Raw genomic sequence first — 17,338 nt, forward strand, 5'->3', positions numbered from 1 at the left:
CCACGGGCCAGCCCTTAGAGGTACATTTCTTGATCTTAATTTAAAGTTGGGTGTTTCACATCTGTTCCACCTTCAAAAAAAATAATGGGCAAAAGACTAAGCGGCCTCTCCTTGTTAGAAGACAGAACCCTCCTCTCCACTTCCAGTTTATGTCACTGTTAAGCTTAAGATGAGAAGGTGAAGGGACACGCTCTCCCGCCTGGCACATCTGGAAAGCGCCAGCCTCCACCCTCAAAGGCCACCTGTGCTGAGAGAGCCACAGACAACAGAGGTGGTTTGGGCAGATTTGGAGTTTATTTGCTGCAGTTCCTTGGCGCTAGTTTACGAGGGAAAAACGAACAAAAACAACTGGAATAATAATTATAGTTTTTTAAAAACCCTGTCAACAACTTTCAGTCATTTCTGTATATTTTGCATTTTGACAAATCTTTTTAAACAAATACAAAATAATCTAAAAGGAGAAAAACTATACATGGATTATTTACACCTCTGATAAATAGACTAACACTGCTCCAGGCGCCTCTCTGTCTAGGAGTATTCGTGAGAACCAGGGCAGGGGACTGGCCAGCTGGACGGGCTCTGGTGTGGCCCTGACGCCACGTGGACTTGAGCGGGCACCACCCTGGTTTTCCCACCCAGAGAGCTCCGGCCTGGATGCTCCTGTCACCTTCACAAGCTCCAGTATAAAAGCACCTGAAGCCGCCCCAGGTACGACGTACACGATGTGGGCAACAGAATGCCCCCGACACCCCTCCCACCACTGCTTTTGCAAAATCTATTTCCAGAGATGCTAACCTGCCCTAAGGTACGGGAGGAGCCGTGGTAACCTCCACCCGCCTCCTCCAGACAGCACTCCGCACCACCAGGCCTGGGCACATGGAGGGCGCCCTGAGACGGCTGGCCAGCCGCCTGCTCTGCCCGACCAAGCGGCAAGGGCTGCCCTTGAGAGTCCCTGAGAGATGGGCAGGAGAGCGTGGCATGTTGCAGGCCCTCCACACCAGCAAGGAGGGCAGGGCCACCCTGCACACACGCCTTACAGGGAAGACGCAGAGGCTGACCTGGTCACCCTTGCACCCGCTGCACCCTGCCGAGCAGACGCAGGCCTGCGTCCCCCTGCAGCAGGCCCACCACTAAACGTGTCCAGAGCAGTCCAGCGAGGGCCAGTTCTGAGGCAGAAAGAGCTGACGCCCTAAGGGGATCTGGTATGACCTGCTCCTTCCTCTAGAACGAGGACTGGAGCTTTGGGGAGGAGGAAGAAAAACCAAATATGCAACAGTCAGGTCATCCCACAGCCTCTGCTGGGATAACCTTCCTCACAGTTTTGGTTATTAGGTATTTAGCTCAAGGAAAATGCTGACTTTCTATGTTAAAGCCCAACAAGAATTTGGATTCTGAAAGAGAAAAACAGTGTACGTGTGCGGTCAGTTCTGCTCTCCTGGCGCCCCACAGGCACTTGGGATGGAAAGGCATCCGCTGGAGCCACCAGCCGGGGTCCGGCTGTGTCGCCTGCTATGCCCCCCGCCCTCGACTGCACCCCTCTCTCTCATTCTGGGGCTTCCCCAGCTCCAGAGTGCAGCAGAGGAGGGTACACCCTCAGCAGCAGCCCAGGGAACGCTTCTGCAGGGAGAAGCTCCCTAAACCAGACAGGCAGAGTGCACCTGGACAGCACAACGTTTCTTTTTTTAAAAAACAAAAATAGATCTTTACAGTACGTGGCTTCTCTTCCTTTCCCCCTTTTTTCTTAACATGTAATAATATAGTGATACACGTATTTATGGTGCAGGGGTTAAAGGCTTCTTCACGAGAAACAACCGAGAGGTAAACAGTCGGCTCCCAGCTCTGCCATCGGCTGGGCTGGGCGGGGGGCTTGGCGGGGGGCTTGGCAGGGGGCTCCTCTGCTGTGAGAGGGAGGCTCAAGAACCCACGCTCCACAGGCCCCCGTCCCCAGGGATAACTGCCCACCCTTCTCCCACTTAAAAAAAATAGCAAAAGCTGAAGCTAGTCTCTAGGAATTCAGGGAGGGCCTGGCAGAGAGGACGCTCGCTCAGCAGCGCCCTCCAGGGAGGCACGGGAGACGGAGCTGGAGCTTCATGGGCCTTGCGGACTGGCCCTGGCTGCGAGCTCAGTGTCTTTTCGTGGAGGAGACCTTCTTTTTCCGTGCTGTGAGCATGTCGTAGAAAGGGTCCTTGCTGATGGCTGCTCTGGAGCACAGAAAAGGGAAAAACAGAGACATGAGAGACTGGATCAGAAGAGACACAGACCCAGGCAGCTTTTCAGGGGCACCTCAGGGCCCAGGATTCCTGCCCCACCCGACTGCCACTGTAAAGGCCAACTCAGTGTCATCTGCCCTTGCTGTGCACACACAGCGGCTTAGGGTGACAAACTTCTAGAGAAATGCAGGGACATGTGAGAAGATAATTTGGGACTTTTTTTGCCTGTTTTAGTCTGATAATCTACATTTAGGAACAGAATCATCACACAGTTATAGCTAATTCAGAGAAAAAAACCCCAAACTCGTACTATAGTTTCCATAATGACATCTGCCTTTTCTTTGTAGCAGTGAGGGCCACAAAATCCAGTGTACCATGTGGCAACCCTCTGCCGCAGTGTCATGGTCTGTGGGGTGGGACTTCCAAGTCCGCCACATGTACCAGCTCAGTGAAGAAGGCTCCATGACAGCACAGGGCTCTGCTGGGGATGTGGGAACAGACTGGCTGGCTGGACCTGCTGAGTTTCCAGTCCAGCAGCATGGAGGTGGCACTGTCCCTCACACGGGAACAGCAGAGGCGGCACTGTCCCTTGTACGGGAGCAGCAGAGGCAGCGCTGTCCCTCGCACGGGAGCAGCAGAGGTGGTGCTGTCCCTTGCACAGGAGCAGCAGAGGTGGCACAGGCCTGCCGCGCCGGGCCTTCCTTCATTCCTGTCACTCTCAAATGGCAAGCAAGCCAGGATCCCAAAGTCTCAAAGCTTAATTTCTTTTCCAGAGAAGCAGTGTTCTGAGTGACAGCTGGGATCCGAGCTGGCTCACGAGCCACGTGACTGCTGACGCCAGCTGAGTGACGGGAACCTGTTCCCCAGAGATGACACTCCCACGAGGAAATGCTCAAACAGCTCCTCGGGAGAACTAGCAACTCGATAGTACTAGGAATGTGTCCTGAGGGGCCGGGTCACAAAGCCGTCTGACCACCCAAAGTGGGTTCATGGGGGAATCTGGCCAGTCACAGCATCTGCTTCATTTTCAGGGGCACTGGGATAAATCCACCTTGGCTTCTTGGGTGGGCCAACCCCCTCCAGGTGCGCTGTGTGCTCCTAGGCAGAGGTGCTGTGGCACTTTCGATGTGTCTGGACAGCAGCGTGTGGGGACGTGGGAAGGGGCTGGGCTAGAACCAGATGCTCGGCCTGGGCCCGCCCCGGCCTGTTGCTTCTCAACTCCCACTTGTTCAGGTGGCCGCTGGAGACGCGCCCGTCCCACTGGGCTCGGGTGGCTGAAAGAGACAATGCACACCCAGTGCACGTCACTGGCCCAGCAGATACCAGCTCGCGACAGTGCCGCTGTCACTCCGGCGCTGCAGCTGGACTGTGAATGAAGGGACTTGGTTCCACTGAGCTGGATGTTGTGACAGTTCATGTGCTGGGTCCCTGTGAGCTCCCAGCATGAGAGAAAAATGTGTCCTGTATGTGACCATCTACTAAACCTTTCTTGCAACGTCAGAGAAGCTGCTTCTACTCAGTCAGCTTCTTCTTCCTGACCCTTTTGTCTCCAACCTTTCCACTGGGAGAAGCGCCTGGAGCCAAGGACAGCAGAGGCTGCGTGCCGCGAGGGGGTTACGAGGGTGGCTTCTCGAGTCAGGTCGCGCGGGTGTGAAGACCCGCACCAGCTCTGTGCGGTTCTGGACAGCTTTCTTAACCTTGCCGTGCCCCAGTTTCCTCATCTGTGAAATGGGATACTCATCCCAATGGGCCTGTCCTTCCCAGGGTGCAGTGAGGATTAGAGATCATTCCTGCAGATGCTTGGAAGAGGGTCTGCAACTCGGTAAGGGGGTCAAAGCCAGCGTGGGAGAGATCAGAGGAGCTGGACGACCTCATGTGGAAGGCACAGTGTTCAATCTAGCTAAAGCATTCAAAGATCTGAACGTTGACTTTAAAGAATGCTTAGTCTTTCTGACCGCAGAAGTACAAACCATGTGAAAGACAACATGCATGAGAGCAGCCAAACTGTTTAGAAAGAACAGGGAGGGTAGGGGAGTCTGTTTCAACACACACGAGTCCATCCTACGAGACACGACGGTCGGCGGCAGCTGCCCCGAGTATAGGCAGGAGCGTGGTACAAACTAGGGAGGTATGCCAAAGCAGGGAGGGAAAACAGATTCATCAGTGAATGGAAACGGGACAATGGGCTAGTCACCTGAGAGAACAAAGTTTCACTTATTTCAAACCATATACGAAAAATAACTTTCACAATGATTAAACAGTTAACTGTTTTTAAAAACATGTTAAAAAAAATGTATATAAGACAAGCAGACGACCTCTGCTGGCTGGCCACAGGTCGCCCATGGCGCTGCTCTCTTCTTCCCGAGACCGCAGGACAGTGTCCAGAGCACAGGGCCCCTTTGAATCTCAGGACTCGGAAGTGACTCGGAAAACACGGGGGTGCCTTACCCACTCAGTGGATTCAGGACTTATCCCTGCCCAAGGCCACACTCTCATAATGGCCACTGGGGAAGCTACCGAAGTCCAGACAACAGAGTGCTGGCGTGCTCACCGCACCGCTCATTTAATCCTCGAAACAGCTCCGAGAGCTAGGAATTAACTCCATCGGTCGGAAGCCACATGCCCAGAGGGACCGAGCGAGGACTCGGCACAGTTGACCTGATGCAAGCCCACTCTCTCTGGGGCTTGTCTCCTTCGCTGCACGGGTTTTCAGCGATTACTTTTGTGGGACTATATCACCTCCCCCTACCCCCCATCGTCACCTCATTTCCACCTTTAGTCATTTATTCAGTATTTAACCTTGGCCAAAATGCTATAATGAAGACTAGAGAATATTCAACTTCCTTAGGAGGGGGGCTGCAGCCTGGGTAAAGGGAAGCCCACCCCAGTACTCCGAGGACTTACGGAGGCCTCAGAAGTCCTCTGGTGGACATGTCCTCCCTACTTTCCAGGTGATGTCACCAAGGCCCAGGGAGACTTCCTAAGGAAAGGAGCTGGGTGAGTTCTGATGGGTGAAGTGCCCGGAAGGAGAACGAGGATGTGTGAGGGACACAGCGAGTACCAGGCGTCAGCGCACTGGAGCCGCAGCTCTGTTCCCGAGGAAGCCCCCGCCCGCCCCCCTCGGCTCTCTCATGGCACAGCGGTGAAGCTAGTCTGTTTTGTATCCTGGGTCACTGCCGCTATAGGACTTGCTGCAAACCTTCTAACTGCTATGGCCTCAGTTTCCTCATCTGTAAATGGGAAAACGGTGTCTCAGTCATAAACCATTATGATGACCGTCTTCACTAAGCTGTCGCCACATCCCAAGACACAAAAGGCCCAGTTCAGCAGCCGGTACCTGTACCTATGGGCTCGCCAGCTCCTGCTCTGTGCCTCAGAGGACATGGGACAGCTAGACTGGAGGTGCTTTCTTTAAAACACTGTAATGGTCAAGAATCCAAAGGTCTGCTGAGAAGTGATCTGGGAATCACGACCAAACTATTCCCTAAAAACAGCACCAGCAGTACAGAGAGGTACGGGCAGTGAACCTAACAGCTGGAACAGCAGAGAGGTGAGCGGTGAGAGGCACCGTCAGGTACTCAGCTCTCCTGGCTCTCCAATGCCACTTACTTAATGGATTTTATCCACTCCTCCTTCTCTTCGGGCGTCGGAGCTGAAATCCGGTACACGGTGTGGTTCCCTTCCACCACCCGCCCGTCGGCCTCCGTCTTACAGGCCTTGATGACTTGGTCTTTATTGTCTGGGATATAAAGCTCAAAGCAGTTCTGAGAATTAAAAAAAGACAGGGAGACAGTGAGGGAAGGATCTTAGAAAGCTGCTGACCAAGAAAATGTTAATTTATTTCCCAAAAGACTCTTTATTCTGCCCTTTGTCAAATACAGGCAATAAACATTTTCCTATAAAAAAGAGAAGCCAAGAAGCAGAATTCTGGAGAATATACAATGCATATAAAAGGCCTTATTAGCAATGATCTAACCAGATATACGACAGCTCCACTGCTGTTATGTGTAAAATATGGTGCAGGGTACTCAACACCTTTTAAAGGCAGGCCAGTGATACTGTGATGTTCCAAAACAAAGGAAAAACACGAGTACTGATGAGGGGTCCCGAGGCTACAAAACACGCAGCGTGGTCAGGAGCACTGCTGCTACCATCTACGGGGGTGGGGGACAACTCCCATGCTTCCCGTGACATTCCGTAAGTGATGCCAAAGCTGGCAGAACGAAACTGAAGATAATCAAAAAGTTAGGCTAAATTAAAGCCATCATGGTACACTTCAGTTTTCTGTGTTTTTTTTTTTTTTAAAAAAACCTCTGAAATGTCATTCTTTTTCAATGAACTGCTATGCCCATCCCCACCATCCCCCCCCAACCCCGCCCCAAACATCTCACCAAAAATACTTACTGGTTTTTTGGAGTCCTCTACCTCCCGGATACTCAGATTCTCTAAAGGGATAATTCCACGGGGCTCCTTATCCTACAGAACAGTTGGAGCAAGGAGGACGTCGCCACTGAGTGTGAGGACACGCACCCGCTCACACTCCTCTCCAGTGATGCATCTTCACTCTCCCGCCTTCTCCCACTACACGACGTCCACAGATCAGCTCAAGGCCCCCCACCCCTTATGCTCTACAACAAGAACAGGGTCAAGAAGAGTCTGGGTATTGTCAATACAACACGTATGAGTCCCTATAATCAAAAGTGCTTTGCAAGTAGAAAGCCCAGCAGAGTCAATGGCTGCCTTGAACGCGGCCCAGCGGTGACCTAGCACAGGCTGTCCCCCTCCTCCTCACCCAGCTCTTCTCCTCCTCTCCTAAGCCTCAGTTCCAGTGTCTGTCCCTCCAGGAGCCTGTCCTGGCCTCACCCTGGGTGCCCTGCTCTGCGCCCCAGCACCTGGGACTGCAGCGGTGCTGTGCCCCACTCACCATCTCCTGCACGTCTGCCCCACCGCCAGATGGCACAGCCCTCACAGACACCGCCTTTCTGACCACTCCACCTGCACCTAAACTTGTGTCCACAACACAGCTCAACACTCCCACCCTCACTCCCAACGGGTCCCCAGCACAGGACACCACCAAAGCGCTTCCACCAAGCATCTCCACCTCCCCTCCCCAACATCCAGCTGGCCCTGGCCAAGCCTTGCCACTCTTAACGTTTTCATATTTGATCAGAGCTACACATGCAGAAAGTGTTAAAAATTGACCCGTCCTACAGGTTGGGTAAAAGCAAAAAAAAAAAAAAAAAGTCAGCTATTTCCCTGGTGGCCTTGAGTAGTGTCCTCATGACACCTCTGCTCTTCAGACCTGTGCCACACAGACACCTCTTTTACTTCTTTCCTGGAAAGCTTCTTTCCCACCTAGAACCAAAAATTTCCTTTTTATTGGGGTGGGAGTGGGGCAGGGGCCATTTCTTTTATTTACTTTTCTATGAATTCACAAAAATCAATTGCAAATGTTTGTTTTTTCATCAAAATCTGCTTTCTTATGCTAATTCACACCAGGCATCTACTACTTTCAATTCTTGAAGTCCCTTCTGAAGCCTCTGAAACGTATTCCATCTGAACAAGTATTCTGTGATGCCCGGCAGACCTGTTCATCCTTAAACCCACTATTCTCCATTCCGGAGTGTTCCCCCCCACACCTCCACGTGAGATCCCCGTCTCCTGCAGCCAAGGTTCCCTGCGCGTTCTCATGCTCCCTCCTCTCCACTTGAGATCACATCTCCCGTGGCTGAGGCTCACGGGTTCGTATAACAAGGTGTCCTGAAATGCAGTGTCCTCTTTTGATTTGCAGATTCAGGGTTCTTTCTGCTTTTCACATCATATCTTTGATTTTGCAGGTACCAATTATGCCAGTATTGGGATCATCTTCCATCCTCCACATCTGTTAGCTTTTCTCTAATTGTTTTAATGTTGTCTTTTTCAGATACAATCTCGGTGACCAACTCAAGCCTTTCCTCTAAAGCAGTGATGACATTTTCTTCCTCCCTTCCTTCCTTTCTTTTTGGGAGCTGGCCAGTATGGAGGATCCGAACCCCCAAACCCATGACCCCGTTGTTACAGGGCTGCACTCTACCAAGTGAGTGACCAGCCAGTCCCGTGACTACGTCTTCAACTAACTTGTTTCATCTCTTAAAGTTTTAACTTGTATGTTAATAAGTAAGTTATAATCTACAATTATAAAGTCATATTATAATACATAGTTTTGGTTCTCCCTTGCCTGGCCTTCCAGTTTGTGCTGGCAACTCTGTGAGAGACCCCTGATTCGCTTCCCCCTGAATCTCTGACCAGGTTCCATTCCCCTAACCACTCACCCTGACCTGTGGTGGAGGGCCAGGTATTCTGCATTCTGGCACTTTGTATAGTCCCATCAGAGCATGGTGCGTGGAGGGAGACCCACCTAAGACACTCCCTGAGCTCTGCTCTCTTCTGGGAGTGTGAATGTCCAACCTCGGGGTTCATCCAGCTATTTGGGATGAACACGATGCTCATGGCAGATAGTTTTCCCAACCGAACACACAACCCTGGGCCGTTACCTGTGTCACAGTGAGTGGGCCCTGTTTTTTCACTTTTCCCCATTTCTGCCTGTTGGACACCAGGCAGACTTGATTCCTCCTCAATCAGAAAGGAAAAAATAACGATTCCTATTCTGTTTGCTTCTCCCAAGCCTGAGGGCATTGGGGAGGCTGTTCGGTCCCACCGAGCCGCAGGCTGCCACTGGGGAGGCCCCGTCCACATTGGGGAGCCCCTGTCCCACTGCCCCGAGTGGCTGCTGCCCTCCTTGCTGTTGGCTGCTGAAGTTTCTGACACGAGTTCCATCCCTTCCCTGTTTGGTTGCTATTTCCCCCTGTATTTTTTACTAGTTTTTGCTCTTTGTGAGGCAACTCTGCATGGAAGTTTCAATCTGCCACCTTAACCCTGACAGCTCCCTCTCTGTTCTGTAAGGAATGTGTCATCTCTGTTTTCATTGGCTGACAAAATGCTGGCACTATGCTGAATAACTGTTGCTGCATTACGGTGATGCCACCATGGTCAGCACCAAGAAGAACTGGACTGTAGAACCTCCTGGCCTCGCCACTGGGCATATGCAGCTTAGATGCCTGCATGTGTCTCATTTTAACCCAAAGAACAGTGAAAAAAATCCTAACAGGATGTTAAAGATGCCATCAGCGTAGATATCTTCAAAAAAAAAAAATGCAAAATACGGGGTGGGAGGGTAGATGAAACAGAAAGAAATTTGCCAGCTGGCCATAGCGGAACTCTGGGGGGTTAGACAGAAGAGCCTGTCTTTTTACTATTCTGTATACTTGAAATGTACTACTCTTATATTTGAAAAGACTTCAATAATAGAAAAGCAAAGCCACTTGCAGAACCTACATGGCAGAGGAGTTTAGCCCCACAACACAAAACTCTGGCCAAATTCCCTTGAAATTGTTGAGTATCGTAATAAACCATACACTGTAGGAATGAGCGACTTTGAATTACAACCTGATACTGCTGTGAAGATCGTTTATGTGAGGGGCTACATTTGTATGACATCCACAAAGACGGAGAACGGCACAAGCACTGACCACCACAAAACCCAACTTCACTGCTACAAGCAGCACGATGCTAGGCATGGGCCTGTGTCTCTAACAAGCTCTACATAAATGCAGCCAGGGTTCTAACTTTTTCCTTAAGTACATTTGGCTCTACATGTATTAACTTCTTCAGTGTGATCAGTGACTTTTACTCAGAGAAGACGTGGAGGGAGTATCTGGACTTGGCTGCCTCAGTTTACCCCGAGACACAAGGTCAGTGCTGTGGGCAGCATGGCCGCTGCTCGCTCTGCAGCACCAGCTCAGTGGTGTGGGGAGCCCCAGCTGCACACCAGCCGCCAGCTGCCGGGCGACCAGGGCTCTGCTCGACAAGCTCCGAGAGGAGTCTCACTTCACACCTTGTGCTGTCACAGGCCACGTTACAGAAGTGATACACGGGGGTCTTCAGAAAGGTCATGGGAAGATTCATATTATCTTTTAATTCTCTTTCCATGACTTTTCAGAAGTACCCTCATACACATGGCACCGGTTTGCAGCTGTGCATCTTCTCCCACCGGACAGAAACTGACACAACTTCCACAGCTTAAGAAAACTGCACTTGAACCCCGGCCAGCCGCACACTGACTGCCCGCGGTTCGCTTCCTTCTCCTGCTGTGCATGTTTCACTCCTTGGGCTGTTTCCTCTGAATCAATTATTTCAACACTTTTGCTACCCCAGAAAAATCTGAATTCTCCAAATCACAGTGACTTTCTCTTTCTTTCCATCTCCGTTTCAACAGGGCCACAAACCAGCCACCACTCTGGTGTGTCTGGGCTATGGGCCCGGCCACCCAGACCCACCACGGCGCCCTCAGCCAGGCGCTCCCATCCTCTTCGGGGCTCCCCACTCAGAGACTGACCTTAGTCTTCCGCTCTGCTGACACTCTCCCCAGTCCCTGCAGATGTGGCAGGACAACCTCCCCCCGACCCTTCCCAGCACATCTGACAGCGCGGTGGGGAAGGGAGGCCGCCCACCCTGCCACCCGGCCCACCGGCGCTCACCGTGGTGTACTCGAAGTAGTACAGGCAGTTGTCAGTCAGAATGAACCAGCGTCTTTTCCACGTCTTTACCCTGCCACCTGCAGAGCAAAAGAGGGGCACGTTCACAAGGGACGACCGGCAAGCACAGCCCTTTGCACTCAAGTGTTCCCCTCTGCAGGGGACCGTGGTGTACTCGAAGTAGTACAGGCAGTTGTCAGTCAGAATGAACCAGCGTCTTTTCCATGTCTTTACCCTGCCACCTGCAGAGCAAAAGAGGGGCACGTTCACAAGGGACGACCGGCAAGCACAGCCCTTTGCACTCAAGTGTTCCCCTCCGCAGGGACAGGGACAGGGGTGGACACAGAGACCACGGCAACTTCAAGTCAGCAGCAAGACACACAGCCACAACAGAAGCTCTTTCACAATGTGAAAGTCTAGGTGCGGGCAGCGCGTCAGGCGGCACTGAAGATGAGGCGGGGCAGCGGGAGGACAGCATGGCTGGGGACAGAGCTGGGCAAGAACAACACGCAACGCATGTGTCCTGCCGGAAGCAGCAGTAAAAGCCCATGTGCTGGGAATGGAGCAGCAGACAGGAGGGGAGGTCCGGCGTCGTGGTGCAGGCCACCCTGCTCCCAATGAGCAGAGGTGATGGGGAAGAGGACCCGGGAAGTGACACGCTGTGAACCCTTCACAACCAAATCCCCACTGTCCCTGGAACATGGAACCAAGCTCCTGCGGTTCTGCCCTCGCCCCACCTCGCTGACTGTGCTGCGTTTCTACACTGGCTTTACCCTCCCGGCCGAGTGTCCTGAACATCAGCGCGCCCTGGAGTCCTGGGTGAGAATGGAGCAGAATTCCTTTCTCGGGGAAGACTCGGGGAGAGGCCAGCCCAGGACCCTTCAGTTCTGGACTTTGCACTTGTAGCCTGTGACGGAAGTAGCTAGCCACGGTGGCCATGGCCACATGAGCACTGATGGGGTGGCTGGGAGCTGGTGAAGGCCTCCCTCAGTCCTTTCTAACCATTCTTGAAAACGCTAGGGTCATGAAGTTACGCTGACACAGAGACCGAGGAGGGAAAACTTAACTATGACCTACTTGCGGGAAGCCATGTCTGCTCTTAAATCACCACCACAGAAGCCTGCTCCTCCACCCGCCTCGGGTCAAGGGAAAGCTCTCTGAACAGGAGAGGGCCGTCACATGCAAAGACATGCTAGGTCCTCTGTGAACAGGTCTCATGCCCTGCTCTTCTGAGCATGTGCTCTTTTGCTAAAACTTAACCCACAGAGAACATCGCTTCCCCGATCTTCATAAAAAGCAAAGACACAGGGCTCAAATCTCATAGGACCTGATCACAAACAGCTGAGAAAAGAGGAGAGCACTGTCACACAACTATTTCCACCTGCCAGGACCTGCCTGCATGCTCATGCCAGAAGAGGAGTATGAAAATAATGTTCTGGAAAGAAAGCGGCTGGCACAGGTCCTGAGAGGCAAGTGTAAGGACAATTGGACTTTTAGGCCCATTTTACAGCTCTGCTAGGGTGCCTAAGCTCTAGGGGAGCTTAAGTGGCTGATGATTAATTACCAAGATTCTAAATGACACAGCCCTAGGCTATGAGAGGGAATCTGCTGTAAGCAAGCACATGCCACCCACCACCCATCCTGTGCTGGTATCAGGCAAAGTGAGACTCTCCCTCCAGTGAGCTGTAAGTTTTATGTAAGCACTTGCCTCTCGTCCCCAAAGGCTACATGGCATGAATTAGGAAGAAAACATGAATGGATAATATGACATGCATATGGAAAACAGGAGAGGCTGGGCAGAATTAAAATAAATAAGGAGGAAAAAGATGACAAGGAATATATTCAGAATTGGAGCCAGTGTGTTTTTAAAAAGGAAGCCCCACCCCCACTTCAGCGTCTGAGCACTTGGGTCTCCAGCCTGTTGGCATCTGCTCCCCACCAGGGCTCGGCACACAAGGGGCATAACGCATGCTGACCTCCCAAGGACTCCGTCACAGGACACTACCCTGGGGGACACTCAGGAATTGGGAAATCATGGAAAAATTGGGTCAGATGCCAGAAGGAACAAGATGGAAGGAAACCAAGGAGAAAAAGCAAAGCAGGAAAAAATCTCTCTGCCTGAGTATGAGAACCTGGTTACTTCCCCGGACAACGTGCTGTGCTAGAGACCTCTACCACGGAGCAGCACTGTGGGCCCATGGGCAGCATTTCCAGCAGAGAGAAAAACAGACATGGAAGAAGCAGACAGATGACTGCACGCTTAGGACAGTCCCTGTGGAACCCACAGGACCCCCTCCCTGCAGGCCCCTGGAACCCTCCTGCGACCCCCAGGAATCAAGGCCAGATGCCCTCTTCCCCTACAGTTGACAACAACCTGACAAGCCCCCAGAGCGTATGAATAAATGTCAGCGTTTGGGGTTGTTCTTTGTAAGTGAAGCCATGCTCAAGGAATGCTTAGGCGCAAACCTGAGGAGCTCTTCAGTTAGAAAAAATGTTTCCCCAAATCAGCAAATGGAGGGTAGAAACCAACAACAGGACTAAGAGGCCGATTTGGGGTTTTCATGACAACTCATTGAAAATGAGGAGGAAGAAAAACAAATCAAAACCTAAAGAATGGAGCCAAGGCCACAACGCCCACCCCTAGCATCCAGGAAATTAAATGCAAGGACTTCAGGGAGGGTTTTCTGGTTTGAGATTTTTTAAGAAAACAGTTCCTTTGGCATCATTTTGAGTTTTGTGTGAAGGCGGCTGTCGCGAGGGTCGTCTGGCTTCCTCCTGTCCCTGATCTGCTCTCGGTACGTCAGAAGCACGCGGCTTCGGGAAATCAAGACTTCCTGCTCCTCTTCCTCCTCCTCCCCCTTCAGAAATTACTCTCAATCAATTCATGGACGTCGAGTGAATTCAGCAAGTAGTACAGGCCTGGCCAGTAATTCCAAGAGAAAATGCAGCGAATACTTTCTCTGCTTTTACAAACCCACTCTTACTGTGTTCTCTTGATTACTGCACTCAGTAAAGTTAAATTATTCCACATCTTGGTACCTAGCTTGTGCAATGCACTAAATACTCCTCTGAATGAGGAAAACATAAAAATTGCTCCACGCCCCTGATCCTGACCAGTTCCCCAGGGACTGTATGATAAGTTAGAGAAGCAGCATTAACACTACCACCAGCAATTAAAGAACAAAAGAACCAAAAAATAACAAAATAAGAAAACGCTGCAGCAATGACAGAGGCCTGGCGAGTGAGCGAGCAGGTTGAGGGGTTACGTACCTCCTGGAGTTTGGGGGCAAGGAAAGGAGAGCCAAAATCATGGAAACATACAAATGAGGGAGAAAAGAAAATTAAAACAAAGAAATTAAACCCAATTCCTCAATCTTAATGTGCAACGTATCGGTCATATTCATGTCTGCCTGGGGCGGGAGATGAACTACAAACGCTGACAGGGCCTGGCACGGGAACAAGGGGCCAGTCCTAGATGCTGCATCCCACCTGGCACAGGCAAGATTTGAGGCACTACTGAAAACCTGGCCCCAGACATGCCACACATCAGTTTTTACAGAGCCAACATTTATTAGCATATCCAGAATCCAGAGCAAAGAGAGCAAAGATCATTTTGGGGAAAATTACATGTCTTTCTTTAGATGGCTGTCACTTTTTAGTGTATGTAAGAATGCACACACGTACCCATGAGTACGCATGTACATGTGTGTATACACAAGAACATACATTCTTAACGGCTATATGCATACACAGAAATATACACACAACTATAGATGGCTGGAAGCCCTGCTTCCTGCAGCACACAAACACTAAGGAGTGACTCTAAGTGTGCCACGATAAAAACCGAACAGTAAGAATTTAAAGGGGGTTGGTGGAGGTTTAGAAAAAAGCAATGCAATGACCCAAAAGTGAGTCCCAGGTTTAATTTTTTTATTTTTAAAAACATGGAATGCCTCATGAATTTACATGTCATCCTGGTGCAAGAACCAAGATAATCCTCGTACTGTTCTAATTTTAGCATCTGGGCTGTCAAAGCTAACACTCAGCATTAGCATTTAAACAAATTTTGCTGGAGGGGGAAGTAAATCCAAACTTGGACACACTTTTAGAATTTCCAGCAGGTTTCCTTTTAACTCTCTCGGCTTGCCAATAAGGAGGCAGAGCAGAAGGTTGCCTGTGGGGTTAGTAATTTTAGAGCCTTAACTTCAAAGATTCTACTGGCTTAGAGATAAATGAAATGTTGGCCAAACTGAAAGAAATTTGAAACTCCAATCAGTAAAGTGGTGCTTTAAGGGGAATTTATGAATTAAGTAATTATGTATAAACACAAGGACCTGGGATATGCTTTTAAAAGAAAATGTAAGTCCTGCTGCTCTCCGAACTAGTCCGAAAAGATTCCATTATAGCCTTCCCGCATGTGTCAATAGCGGCCACGATAGCAACAACTTCTAATCACCGGGGCAAGTGACTGAGATGGTAGAAGAGGGTCATCCGAACAGAACACCCCCCTGCTAATGTGGGAAGCCAACTCACCAAAGGCCAAGGCAGAAAAAAACAGAGAGAAGTGGCTAAAAAAAAAAGGACATCACTATGTCCAGAGAGCTTAGAGCTCTCTCTGTGTTCTGAAGCAATTAATAAAACAATTCCATGTGGACATGGCTGTGTATGAAAATCCTGCTCTTTTTTTCCATTAGATTACCCTGTCACCTCCACGTCAAGGCATGACCACAATCTCAGCAATACAAGCTCACTTTTGGTACAGGGAAACGGAATGCGTCTTTCACTTTCTGAATGAGCACGATCACTGATGTGGCTGACTCGTGCTGTAACGGGCACCGCTGCCTGAGGATGAGTAAAGGGAGCTGTGGGCGAGCTGCAGCCGAGGCTCTGGGTTTGCCATGCATGCTGCCTGTGGGGAGCCAGATGCAGAGGAGATGATGCGCTGGAGGGGGGGAGATGGATGCAGCTGGCTGCCCCCCCCACCGGTGGGTTAGGGGCAGGGAAGGGAAGCAGACCGGATCTTGGGGAACTATCTTGAAACAAAACCTACCCAACTGACTCAAGAGTGGAAAGGGGGAGCACAGGCACATGGGCAATACTAACGGTGGAGGCAAGTCTGCCCCGGTCACATCTGTGTCCCATGGGGCACCGACTCTGCAAGTCCCTCCCTTTCTGGAGCGGACCTTTGTTGGAACAGAACTCACACCGAAGTCTCTCCCGAGCCTCTGTAGCCCACCCCTTCTCACAGCAAGTGTGCACCACTGCACGCACGTGCGCACCACTGCATGCACACGTGCGCACGGCCTTTCTTCCTGAGTTTCTGCTCCAGGAGCCTCACCCAGAGGGGCCTCTTACCGAGCTTCAGAAGCCAGCCTTCTCGGTCTGGATTGAAGAAGGTGTGAGTGAGGTCGTTCCCGTCGTCTTCTGGGATTTTAAAGGGTTCGTTTTTTATGCTCTCATACAGATTCTGGGATAAAAGATGACACTGCATGTCTCTGTTTCTAGCAATATCACTTCTGCATTCATCCCGCAAGCGCTCACTGGCTGCCTGCAGGAGGCCACGCACTCTTTAGGACTGAGACTAGAAAACAGGTGCGTTTCTGCTCTCAGGCAGCTCACAGCACAAAGTAAACAAGATGCCTCATGGGGAACGAAGAAAGAAAAGCGAGCAGCTTGATTCTACTCAAGCCTTCTGCTTCACATGTACAAACCTCCTTCCCCTTCCTGATTCTAAGAGAATCACTGGGCCTCACCAGCAATTTCCTACAAGACCCTGGATGAATGCTATGACTTTCTCCTCGCCCACAGAAGTGACCCTGTTCGCAGTGAACTCTTTCCTGACTCAGACGGAGCTGCCCTGCCCTGCTCACCCGGAGCAGCTCCTCGGGCAGGTCTCCCCCATCGTTGATGCCTCGGTTCATGGCAATAAACTTCTCCACGGTGGGCTTCTCTTTGACATTGGGGTTGTGCAGGCTGGTGTTCAACATGATGATGGCAAAGGAGAGGACGTAGCAAGTGTCTGAAGACAAGAGAAAGCAAAGGAGAGCCACGTGTGGTAAGACGGTCAGAAACACCCCACCTGCAGAACAAGGTCTTTCGCTCATCTTACTATCAGTTTCCCATGTTAATAAAAATTCTTTCTAGAAACATGATTTTTTTTTTTTTTTTTTTTTTTTGTGACCGGCCACACCGCGCTCAGCCAGTGAGCGCTGTGAGCGCACTGGTCATCCCTATATAGGATCCGAACCCGCGGCGGGAGCCCTGCTGCTCTCCCAGCGCCGCACTCTCCCGAGTGCGCCACGGGCTCGGCCCTAGAAACATGATTTTAATAGTTGTGTGTTTCAAAGTTCAGAGGCACTGTCATTCATATTCCTAGTACTTGACTGCTGGACTTTTGGATTACATCCAACTTTGCACAAGTATAACTACCATAAAATACATGTTCCTAGGCACAAATCTCAGCCCTTGTGTTTTTTTTTTTTTTTTTTTTTGTCTTTTGTCTTTTTCCGTGTCCGGCAACGGATCGCAACCCTCAGTGTTGCCCCCGGACCGGAC

At 50.8% G+C, this 17,338-nt stretch overlaps 1 protein-coding gene across 3 annotated transcripts in view; it reads right to left on the bottom strand.

Moving 5' to 3' along the window:
• Window positions 1-272: 272 nt before the first annotated feature.
• Window positions 273-17,338, bottom strand: part of CYTH1 (cytohesin 1) — a 36,322-nt gene continuing 19,256 nt past the window's right edge. For 2 of the 3 annotated variants that reach the window (XM_008587585.1, XM_008587583.1), the window contains exons 8-13: window positions 16,654-16,802; window positions 16,139-16,250; window positions 10,949-11,025; window positions 6,615-6,686; window positions 5,820-5,974; window positions 273-2,201 (exon numbers count right to left, since the gene is read on the bottom strand). In XM_008587585.1, the coding sequence (XP_008585807.1) occupies window positions 2,123-2,201; window positions 5,820-5,974; window positions 6,615-6,686; window positions 10,949-11,025; window positions 16,139-16,250; window positions 16,654-16,802 (644 nt within the window). In that variant the 3' untranslated portion in view covers window positions 273-2,122. Of the gene's footprint in view, window positions 2,202-5,819; window positions 5,975-6,614; window positions 6,687-10,786; window positions 10,864-10,948; window positions 11,026-16,138; window positions 16,251-16,653; window positions 16,803-17,338 lie in introns of all 3 variants that reach the window. The other variant, XM_008587584.1, reaches the window with a different exon arrangement.

Source organism: Galeopterus variegatus, unplaced genomic scaffold (assembly GCF_000696425.1).
Source record: "Galeopterus variegatus unplaced genomic scaffold, G_variegatus-3.0.2 Scaffold4458, whole genome shotgun sequence".
Classification (NCBI taxonomy): domain Eukaryota; kingdom Metazoa; phylum Chordata; class Mammalia; order Dermoptera; family Cynocephalidae; genus Galeopterus; species Galeopterus variegatus.